The sequence below is a fragment of the Dendrobates tinctorius genome, unplaced genomic scaffold (assembly GCF_039654945.1).
Source record: "Dendrobates tinctorius isolate UK_male_01 unplaced genomic scaffold, ASM3965494v1 ptg000196l, whole genome shotgun sequence".
Lineage (NCBI taxonomy): Eukaryota > Metazoa > Chordata > Amphibia > Anura > Dendrobatidae > Dendrobates > Dendrobates tinctorius.
The window spans coordinates 15,825,934-15,838,427 of record NW_027361863.1 but is presented as its reverse complement, the minus strand read 5'-3'; the positions used below and the strand labels follow the sequence as shown (position 1 = coordinate 15,838,427).

Sequence of the window (12,494 nt, the reverse complement as noted above, 5' to 3'; positions counted from 1 at the left end):
CCAAACTAATCTTGTTAGAGATGATGCCCTATCGGTTGGTGGAAAGCGCAGCTTTCCGCGAACTCATTGCCTATGCAGTACCACGCTATGACCTACCCAGTCGCCACTTCTTCTCTCGCAAAGCCATCCCAGCCCTCCACCATCATGTGAAAGACCGCATTGTCCATGCACTCAAGCAGTCAGTGAGCAGAAAGGTGCACCTCACTACTGATGCATGGTCCAGTCGGCATGGCCAGGGCCGTTACGTGTCCATCACTGCGCACTGGGTTAATGTGGTGGATGCAGGGTCCACAGGGGACAGCGGTGGTGGGACAGTGCTGCCTAGCCCACGGTATAGGAAACAGTTGGCTGTAGGCGTTCGACCCTTCTCCTCCTCCTCCTCCTCCAGAAGCGAAAGCTCGTCCACAGAGCGCAGTCGTACGAGCACTCCATCTGCAGCTGCCACTGTTGCACATGAGGTGTCCCCCTATCGAGCAGCTAGTGGAAAGCGTCAGCAGGCTGTGTTGCAGATGATGTGTTTGGGCGACAGACACACCGCCGAGGTGCTGGCCGAGTACTTTCAGCGACAAACTGAGTCATGGCTGGGCAGTGTACATCTTGAGGTAGGCAAGGTAGTTAGTGATAACGGGCGTAATTTTGTGGCAGCCATAGCCCTTTCAAAACTCAGCCACATACCTTGCTTGGCTCACACCTTGAACCTGGTGGTGCAGTGCTTCCTCAAAAATTATCCGGAGTTAACAGCCCTGCTCCAGAAGGTGCGAAGACTGTGCGCGCACATCCGCCGGTCGCCTGTACACTCCGTTCGTATGCAGAAGCTGCAGCGATTGCTCCACCTTCCCAACCACCGCCTCATTATCGACATTGCAACAAGGTGGAACTCCACCCTGCACATGGTGGAGCGGCTGTGCGAGCAGAGGCAGGCCATAATGCATTTGTGGGAGGATACACGGCCAGGCACTTTGAGAGCAGACATGGAGTTGACCGGTGTGCAGTGGTCGAAGCTGAAAGACCTCTGTAAAGTCCTTCAGTGTTTTGAGGAATGCACACGGCTGGTAAGTGCAGACGACGCCATCCTAAGCATGAGCATCCCACTTATGCGTCTGCTCATGCAAACTTTGACGCACCTTAAGGAGCAGGCGTCTGCAGCCAATGTTGATGAGGAGGAAGAGGAGGAGGGAATCCTTGATGACATTCAGCCATTGTCTGCTCAGGGACCTCTCCTGGACGAGGTGGAGGAAGAAGAGGAGGAGGAGGAGGAGGATGATGGGGATGATTACTTAGGGGAGGAGGATGCATCTCGAGGGGCAAGTGAAAATGTTGGCGTGGCAAGGTCTGGTACAGGGTTTGTGCGTGACTGGAGGGATGTATATTTGCCAGAAAGTGCTCCTCCAACCAGCACTCGCAGTGCATCATTGACACCGGGAACATTGGCCCACATGTCAGATTATGCCTTGCAGATCCTAAAAAGGGACCCCCGCATTGCCAAAATGATGAACGATGACGACTACTGGTTGGCCAGCATCCTGGATCCACGCTATAAAGGCAAATTACAAAACATCATGCCACAGGAGAACCTTGACCTAATATTGGCTAATAAACAAGCAACTCTAGTAAATCGGTTGCTTGAGGCATTCCCAGCACACAGCAGCGGTGATGGTTCTCACACGAGCCGTACGGGCCGGGGTCAGCTTGGCAGAGGTGTTCGTGGTGCACACAGCAGAAGTGGCGTTGGAGACAGGGGTTTCATGACAATGTTGTGGACTGATTTTTCAAGTACCGTTCACACAACTGGTAATACTGCATCGATGGAAAGTGACAGGAGACAGCAGTTGTCAACTATGGTTACAAACTACTTTTCCTCCCATATCGATGTTCTCCCACACAGGTCATTCCCCTATGACTATTGGGCCACTAAACTGGACACCTGGCCTGAATTGGCACAATATGCCTTACAGGAGGTCGCTTGCCCAGCTGCAAGTGTGCTATCGGAAAGAGTCTTCAGTGCAGCTGTATCAATCCTGACAGAAAAAAGGACCCGTCTGTCAACCCAAAATGTGGATGATCTAACCTTCATTAAAATGAACCATGCATGGGTTTCCAAGGATTTTGTCCCACCTTCCCCTGATGACACATAGGGTGACAGAAAAATGGCTTGCTTTGGTCCACCTCTTCCTGGGACTTGACCTATTTCACCTTTTGCATCAGCTGAATGTCCAACATCAACATATGCCACTTTCTAAAACTCCCTAACTGTGCTGCCCCCCCCCCCATGGCTGGGGTCACCACCTAGCGCACGACACCGTGCGAGTGCCGTTGCCCTGGACAGGTGGGTGGGCCGACTCTTGGGCGCGGGCACTGGCACAGGGTCCCTCATAGTGCAATCAAGTGTCTCTGACGGTGGTGGTGCACACCCGCCGTCAGACACACCGCCGTACTATGAGGGGCCCAGTGCCAGTACCGACGCCCACGAGTGGGCCCCCCTTGCTTGGGCAGGGCCCCAGCATTTGCAATCTTTACCTCTCCCTGCTCCTCCGCTGTGTAGTCTGGGCCGTCAAATCCATACTGGGCGTAACACCGTCTGAGCCTGCCTCCTGATGTATAGACATATATTTTGAATGTGTACGCTATCCATACATGTTATCTGGGGATACGGAACCCTTTCTCACCTTTGTGCAATCACGTGCAATCCATACTGGGCCTGACATCGTCTGAGCCTGCATCCTGATGTATAGACATATATTTTGAATGTGTACGCTATCCATACATGTTATCTGGGGATACGGAACCCTTTCTCACCTTTGTGCAATCACGTGCAATCCATACTGGGCCTGACACCGTCTGAGCCTGCCTCCTGATGTATAGACATATATTTTGAATGTGTACTCTATCCATACATGTTATCTGGGGATACGGTACCCTTTCTCAGCTTTGTGCAATCACGTGCAATCCATACTGGGCCTAACACCGTCTGAGCCTGCCTCCTGATGTATAGACATATATTTTGAATGTGTACACTATGCTATCCATACATGTTATCCGGGGATACGGTATCCTTTCTCACCTTTTGTGCAATCACGTGTAATCCATACTGGGCCTGAGAACGGCTGGCGAGCTGTTAAGCAAGCTACAGCACCTGTGGTTTGCACACGTAAGTTTTTCATTTTTTTCAGGAATGACGGTTAGGCCTAATTCCGGAACTGCGGTTGACCTGCACTTACTGGGAAATCATCGTTCGCGGGTAATAATTGTAATCACAGATCCCCATCACTAACGTTGTTCAGCGGGTTATCTGCACCTGTAAGCGACAAACGCTGGCCTTTTCAGTGTAGCGCACATGCAGCCACGGACATGTAAGGGCATGACACACCAGTTATTGGCCAATCTCATGTGCCAGAGCCTCACGTGTCCCTCTAGTAAGCCGGACTCGGACCGCGGGGCATGACGGAGTCTCGTTCGTTAACGGAATTAAGCTTGCAATGTGTGCATCTGTTCTGTAGCTTGCATGGTTGAGGTTTCCCAGGTGGAGTCGAATTAAACCATAGGCTCCACTCCTGGTGGTGCCCTTCTGGACATTCCTTTAAGGTTCAGCTTTGCAACCATACTGCCCACGTAAAACAAACACTTTGCCTTCATGAACGCTGTTTGGAGGGTCATGACTCGTGGGAATAACGCCGCCCGATCAGTTAACCTGCTAGAGAGATCCTTCGTTGCTCCCAAGCATGACATCACACTCCCTAGGAGGAAGGTAATGCCACTGTGGCGACCGTACTCCTGGGGGCGACACAAGTGCACTGATGCCCAGCCACTGCTCGATGAATCTGCTGGTACATTGACCCAGACCACTACATTCCCCTCGCACGCTACACGACCTGAATCTGACCCTGATGAAACTCAGGTTACCCTTCCCATATACAGTTCCATCTTATACGGTGACAAAGAGGAAGCTGCAGATGAAAGTGCAGGTTCGGCCCACCCGCCATCAGACACACCACCGTACTATCAGGGGCCCTGTGCCAGTGCCGTCGCCAACGAGTGGGCCCCCCCTGCTTGCTCAGGATCACAGCACTTGCAAGGTTGAAATACTGTGCAGTGAGATGGAAGATGGGAACGACGAGGAGTCCAGACTAGTACAGGGATTCCCTAGCGAGGAGACTTATTTCATTGTTTTCAATGTTGGGACAGCAATTTTTGGGGAGCACTATACTCTGGAGAATGATAGATGGGGCCCACCATACACTGGAACATTCCAAAGGTGGACATCAGACACTGGAGCAGCATTTACAGGGCCCATTATACACTAGAGCATTAGAAATGGGGCCCATTATGTTTGGAGCATTATTTGGGCCCATAAGACAGTGGAGCTTCATCCATGGGGACCAACATATACTGTAGCATTATGTGGAGCTCATCATATACTGTTTCAAACATTATATGGGACCAATGATTCTGTATGGAGAAATAGATGGGCCTCGTCATGAGCTGTAAAAAGTGAAGTATTTTTCATTGTACTATACCGCTATTTCTCTGCCGTATCGGAGCATGATGAGTTGTGGCATGTGTTAAAGGGGCGCTCTTTCGCCCAGGGCACATGAAAACCTGGAGCCAGCCCTCCCCCCCCACAACTGTAGCCAAATAACCCCCATTTTTCAGTGCGTAACTTGTATTATGAAGTTAATTAAGTTTGACAAGCTTAAGTAAGAAGAATTGATGCTTTTGGCATTCAAATGGGCACTGTAGGTGTGTTTCCTGTCCTCCTCTCACTGCCGACTTTTATTCCCCATTGACTTACATTGGGTTTCGTGTTTCGGGACGACCCCGACTTTTCCCTATAATCGGACGATCTTGCTCGACCCGACTTTTGGAAAAGTCGGGTTTCACGAAACGAAACGCGACCCTAAAAAACCTAAAGTCGCTCAACTCTAGTTAATAGCCCCGCCCCATATATATAAAAAAGAACAAAAGATAAAAGGTGTCCAATACATAAAAATAATTGCTACAGAAAGTGGAACAAATTTTAAATGTTACTTAGTGATCCTTTGTAGACATAAAAAAAAATGATAAACACAGACAATTGTTTCCTTTATTTTACCATTGATATCCCCAAATATCGAAAAAAATAGGTAAAAGAGAGTTTGAAAATAACATAAAAATTAAGCTTTATGTAGATGCAAAAATCATTTGAATATCTTAGCGAGAAAACGTTTTTAGCTCTTTAAACAGCATAAAGAAAAAAGATAAAGAAAAAATATGGGCAGCACACCTTTGGTATTAAATTAATGCACAGGTGCACAAATATGCTGTGGCCAATATACAGATATATATATACATACACAGCTGCTGCCGGCGCCCCTGCACTGTGTCCCTTTCCCCCTCTATGCAGGGACGCTGCCTTAGGTTGGAGTCACACACAACGTATAAAAAGTCGGTCCGTTTTTGACGGACCAGAATCGCACAAATGTTTCAAACAAAACAGTGATCGGTGACAAACAGTGATCGGTCTGTCATCCGATTGTCATGCGAGTATGTCGCATGACAATTTTGTCGCATCTAAGCATCCGTGTGACATCCATATGGAATCTGTACGGCGAGATTTTCTCGCTGGCTTGCAAAATGGACATATAATGGAGCCCAATGACAGGTTAAAACACAAACGAAAGAATAGATATTGACACATAGAATACATATACTGTATGTATATATATATATATATATATATATATATATATATATATATATATATATAAACACGTCATTGAGACATATACAGTGGGGAAAAAAAGTATTTAGTCAGTCAGCAATAGTGCAAGTTCCACCACTTAAAAAGATGAGAGGCGTCTGTAATTTACATCATAGGTAGACCTCAACTATGGGAGACAAACTGAGAAAAAAAAATCCAGAAAATCACATTGTCTGTTTTTTTTTCATTTTATTTGCATATTATGGTGTAAAATAAGTATTTGGTCAGAAACAAGCAATCAAGATTTCTGGCTCTCACAGACCTGTAACTTCTTCTTTAAGAGTCTCCTCTTTCCTCCACTCATTACCTGTAGTAATGGCACCTGTTTAAACTTGTTATCAGTATAAAAAGACACCTGTGCACACCCTCAAACAGTCTGACTCCAAACTCCACTATGGTGAAGACCAAAGAGCTGTCAAAGGACACCAGAAACAAAATTGTAGCACCAGGCTGGGAAGACTGAATCTGCAATAGCCAACCAGCTTGGAGTGAAGAAATCAACTGTGGGAGCAATAATTAGAAAACGGAAGACATACAAGACCACTGATAATCTCCCTCGATCTGGTGCTCCACGCAAAATCCCACCCCGTGGGGTCAGAATGATCACAAGAACGGTGAGCAAAAATCCCAGAACCACGCGGGGGGACCTAGTGAATGAACTGCAGAGAGCTGGGACCAATGTAACAAGGCCTACCATAAGTACCACACTACGCCACCATGGACTCAGATCCTGCAGTGCCAGACGTGTCCCACTGCTTAAGCCTGTACATGTCCGGGCCCGTCTGAAGTTTGCTAGAGAGCATTTGGATGATCCAGAGGAGTTTTGGGAGAATGTTCTATGGTCTGATGAAACCAAACTTGAACTGTTTGGTAGAAACACAACTTGTCGTGTTTGGAGGAAAAAGAATACTGAGTTGCATCCATCAAACACCATACCTACTGTAAAGCATGGTGGTGGAAACATCATGCTTTGGGGCTGTTTCTCTGCAAAGGGGCCAGGATGACTGATCCGGGTACATGAAAGAATGAATGGGGCCATGTATCGTGAGATTTTGAGTGCAAACCTCCTTCCATCAGCAAGGGCATTGAAGATGAAACGTGGCTGGGTCTTTCAACATGACAATGATCCAAAGCACACCGCCAGGGCAACGAAGGAGTGGCTTCGTAAGAAGCATTTCAAGGTCCTGGAGTGGCCTAGCCAGTCTCCAGATCTCAACCCTATAGAAAACCTTTGGAGGGAGTTGAAAGTCCGTGTTGCCAAGCGAAAAGCCAAAAACATCACAGCTCTAGAGGAGATCTGCATGGAGGAATGGGCCAACATACCAACAACAGTGTGTGGCAACCTTGTGAAGACTTACAGAAAACGTTTGACCTCTGTCATTGCCAAAAAGGATATATCACAAAGTATTGAGATTAAATTTTGTTTCTGACCAAATACTTATTTTCCACCATAATATGCAAATAAAATGAAACAAAAACAGACAATGTGATTTTCTGGATTTTTTTTTCTCAGTTTGTCTCCCATAGTTGAGGTCTACCTATGATGTAAATTACAGATGCCTCTCATCTTTTTAAGTGGTGGAACTTGCACTATTGCTGACTGACTAAATACTTTTTTTCCCCACTGTATATATATATTTCATAGAGTTCTTCATAGCAGAATAGCCGCAAAATCAATTGCCGGCTTCTGTGAAATTATTCCAAAACCCGACATGAAATGACACATGGTTTACATACAGTAAACCATTTCATTTATTTTATTTTTTATATCTCTTTGACTAATAATTAGATGAGGGTTTGTATGTAAAATTTGTAACATGTAGGTGTTAAACTAAGGGGTTAATTCATTGGAAAAAAATGCGTGGGCTCCCGCTTTAAATTATCAACCAGAGAGGGAAACCCAGTGAGTGAGGGCAGATATTAATAGCCTAGAGAGGCACCATTGTTTTTGCCCCCCCTCCCCCGGCTACAAAAATCTGTCCCCAGACACCCCAGAAAAGGTGCATCTATAAGATGCGCCTTTTCTGGCACATAGCCTCTGTATTTCTATTGCCCTGTAGCTGTGACTAATGGGTTAATGATGGGTTAATGTCACGTTGCTATTGGAAGGTGACATTGAGCTGATTAATAATAGAGAGGTGTCAATAAGACACCTATCCATTATTAACCCTAGACTAGTAAAGGGCTAAAAAAACACACTCTTTTAATGAAATAAAGACACCAAGTTTTTGACCAGATTTATTGCTCTGCTAATCCATAAATAAACCATGGACCTGTAAAAAAAATAAAACAAAAAAGCAACAATATTCTTACCTCTCCGCTGGTCAGTCACGTCCCCCGCTGCAATCCATCAGAAGGGGTTAAGTGGTTTATAACGGGATCAGTGCTAATGTGACCAGCCCGATGTAAACCACTGCCAGAATGAATTAGTTCCTCTCTGTGCAGCCTCCCCGGCTGTCTGGAGATGAACTAACGAGCATGGGAAAGTTTCAGAATTTTTTCCCACGCTCATCAGTTCACCTCAGGTCAGCCAGGGACTCTGTGCAGCCTCACTGATGTCCCTGGCTGACCTGAGTGGAACTGATGAGCATGAGAAAAAATTCTGAAACTTTCCCACGATTTTCTATTGCCTAGCACTCGTCTGTATTATTCGCTCGTGTGACTCCGGCCTTACTCACTGCCCCGGGCCTCGGCACAGACCCCGGTGTGCTCCTGCTTCCTGATTCATGCTTGCGCACCACGGAACTGGCGACGCACCAAATGCGCACGCTTCCTGAACATTCTTAATGGGGCAGCACGCGCATTTTACTAAATGCCCTAAGCTTGTTGCTGAGAGGAAAAAAACAAAAGGAATGACCTAGCTACAAAAGGCACTTCCAATATACCATATCACCTATAAATTCACAGAAGGATATGCCAAGTAAAAAGTAATCGTTTTTATTTAACAAAAATTAACACACAAATTAAAAAGAATTTTCGTCTTAAAATTAACACACAAATATGGACCTTAAACTACAGGAATAAATACCCACGTTATAAGCTATTATATAAGTTTCATAACAAAGTTGGCATATTCAGAGCATATAATGAAAAAATCACAGAATTCCACAAAGGAGAGTTTCTACAGTTGTACATTCTATAAGTGCTTATATAGTTCAATGCATATGGAAACTTCAGTATACAGATTTACAAAAAAAGTTTAAAGCTCAGTATTCAAAATTTTGCAAAAATTGCATATAAATTATATACCAACCCTATTTAGGGATAAATGAGCATGTAATATTTAACAGAGTAAAAATGTTTATATAAACCTCTAAAAAAAGGATTTTTACAAATACAGCTCTATGTTAATATCACTATAGCTTATAACCTAATACAAAGAGAGCCACCATGAAACCACACAAACAATGCCACATCCAACAACATGTATAGAAAAACAAGCTTGTATAGTTTGGCATTTCTCCTTTTCTTTCCCCCGTTTTTGGAGGTTCTTGTCCCTTTCTTTTTAAATTTTCTTTTAATATTTTTCTTTTCGCTGATTGTTAATAAAGAAATTAATATATATTAGTCATTTTATAATGCAAGTATAATAATTTTATAACAGAAATGTATATATATTTTGTCTATTAAGTGTCTATCATGTGTTCAAGCAATGAACTTTGTCGTCCTTTTGAATCAGGTGACCTGTTAGACGCCGAGCACCTGAATGACAAGTGGACTGTTTTTTCTATTTAAGAACCTGTTCATGATACCTGCATGTGGTTTTTTCCTGAGGAAGGAGTTCTGTGAAACTTCGAAACGCATCGAATAAAGACCACTGTAATAATAATTGTTCATAGTGATCGCAGCGCGGATTGTCTGACCACTTTTTTCCTATCCTGCATCTTCAGAGAATAATACGGAAGAGAGATTTATTAACCGGGAATTCATAAAATTTCAAAGTTAATATTCTCAGCTAAGGAAAACCTATTTGTGGACAGGAACGCATGTCTGAACGAGGCTTTAATTACTCTACCCAGCAATTTAATTCACTAAAAGTTCAAGTTCTTTTAATAAAGGACACAAGTGCACCCGAAGATTATTGTATTCGTCATCTAAATACATGTATTTAGGCTGTGTGCCCACGATGCGATTTTTAAGCGTTTTTGCCGCGATTTTCGAAGCGAAAACGGTTAAAAATTGTGTACAGAACGCCCTCCATGCATTCCTATGGCATTCCGCACATGCTGTGCTAATGCTGCGTTTTTTTCCGCGGTGGAATCGCATCGCGGAAAAAATTGCAGCATGCTCATTCTCTTGTGCGGAATCGCAAAGAATTGCCGCGATTCCGCACCCATAGGAATGCATGAGAATCGCTGACTTCCCGCATGTGGCTATGCCCACCATGCGCGAAGTTAAGCGTCTCATGTGCGGTTGGTACCCACGGTGTGGAGGAGAGGAGACTGTCCTCCAGGCCCTGGGTACCATACCCCTGTAAAAAAAAGAATAAAAAATCGGGGTATATTTACCTTCCGATGTCCCGCGCTGCATTCCCGGGCCTCAGCGTTCCCAGTAATGCCTTGTGGCAAGGTCCTGTGATGTTTGATGAGTGTGACCAACCTGTCAATCACTTTCCAAGCGATGCTTCAAATCGCTTGGAAAGTGTTTGAATATCGCGACAAAATCGCGGTAAAATCGCGCGGGGAAAAAAACGTGCGATTTCTGGGAAGGAGTCCGGTTTTCTGTGTCCGGATTTTAACGCTACGTGGGCACATAGCCTTAGTGTTTGAGACACTTTTGCACCTTCCTTGATGGTTGTAAGACTCTAGAAGAGTGCGAAAACGCCAACATGAAACAGGTGACACAAGGAAGGAAAAATGTCCAACGTGTCTAGCAAGTTGGGGCAAATTTATCTTACCGCTTTGCGCCTTTTTGATGGCCTTGTGTTGTCTTTTACAGGCTTTTATCGCAGGGAGACATGTACGCTGTCTACAGAAACGCTGTGCTTGCCATGTAAGGAGGGGACCTTCACATCAAACTGGAACTACCAACCAAGATGCAAGCCGTGCTATCCCTGCGGTAAGGAACGCTCTTATTAGAGCCGACTCAATTATTAGGGGTCCAAGAATTGTCTGAGGATGCTAAAGAACCAAGGTGTTAGGCCACCAATGCAAGACATATGTGAAGCCATAAAGCATTTTTTATGTAAAAACAGCAGGGGGGAGCTGAATTGATCTTTACATATTGGTACATATTGGTAGGACATTGTGTTGGTAGCACCAGGGCTGCCACTAGGAATTTCGGGGCACCATACTTACAAAGTTTTCCGGGCCCCCTTAAGCCGAGTCCCACCCCATCTCCATCCTGCCCCATGATCCTGCACCATGTGTCTACATCCTGCCTCTGATGTCAGCTGCCAGCCTCCGATTGGCTGGCGGCTTTTAATTATTGCCGTGCGGGCCCGCACGGCAATAGAGTTTAACTAAACCTGCGTCTCGCACGCAGGTTCATTTACTGCACTGGCAGAATCCTGCCACTGGGGCCCGATGAGCAAGAGAGAGGGGGCACCATGCGAGCGCCTTCTGCTCATCAGGCCCCATACGTCAGTCAGGGCAGTAATGCCCTGATGGCGGCCCTGGGTAGGACATTGTTTACTTTAACACATATCACTAATTTAATTAAAGTGTACTAATACTAACATCCATGTTTATTTGAGGATTATAAGACATTATTATTATTATTATTATTATTTATTTTTAGAGCACCATTGATTTCCCGGGGCTGTACATAAGGAGGGGTCACATAGAAGATACAAATATAAATTACAAACTAAAAATGATCGACTGGTACAGAGGGCCCTTGTGGCTTATGGTCTACATTATAGTTTAAACTTGAGAAAAATCAGCCAAAACATTTTTTTTTCATCAAACGCTGCAAAAACTGATAGCAATGTTTTTTGCTGACCTTTTGCACTTACTTATTGCTTTCTATGGGAGAAAAAACACTACAAAAACACTGAAAGAATTAACATGTTGCAGTTTTACCAATACAGTAAGGACAAAAAAAAAGCAAATTGTGTGCATGAGATTTCCGAAATCTCATAGCTTTTGCTGGTACTGTAAAAAGCAGATTTTAATTTGTGTGTGTGTGTGTATATATATATATATATATATATATATACTGTATATATATAATGTAGCAAAAAAGCAGCGTGTGAACATAACCTTAGGATGGCAAAGGACCCCATTACTGTGCGGAGACCCGGACTTTTTCAGTCCTCTGCTTCCATCACATTAATAAAATCACAATACAAATTGAACCTTATTTTTCAATATGGCAACATTTTTTATGGAAAATACTAGCCATCCCGGAGATGCAAAATTGAATTATTTATTTGCTCCAAAGTGATGCGATAATTTAATCCTTATGAATACAGAAGATTTAGTTTATTAAACAGTCCTCAGTGTTTTTCTTATCCTGAGTAACCCCTTCTCTCTCTCACAGGCCTGAGCTTAGTGGAGAAGGAGCCATGTTCCTCCACCCATGACACCGTCTGTGGCTGTCCAGAAGGGCAATCTTGTGCCATGTACGATGGAGTGGGCACATGTCGGTTATGTGAACCCTCTTTGAGTCTTGATCCCACTACACCAGGACCAGCAGAGAGCCCACCAGGACCAGCGGAGAGCCCACCAGGACCAACGGAGAGCCCACCAGGTGAGGATTTTGTAATATTGAAAATTCCTGGTGTTGGTGGTTGCAGACGTCAGCCCCACTTATC

General features: G+C 44.7%; 1 protein-coding gene across 1 annotated transcript in view; it reads left to right on the top strand.

Moving 5' to 3' along the window:
- LTBR (lymphotoxin beta receptor) overlaps positions 1-12,494 on the top strand; it is an 81,504-nt gene that overhangs the window by 48,236 nt on the left and 20,774 nt on the right. The window contains exons 3-4 of the mRNA XM_073552936.1: positions 10,676-10,795; positions 12,221-12,430. Of these exons, the coding sequence (XP_073409037.1) occupies positions 10,676-10,795; positions 12,221-12,430 (330 nt within the window). The remainder of the gene's footprint in view (positions 1-10,675; positions 10,796-12,220; positions 12,431-12,494) is intronic.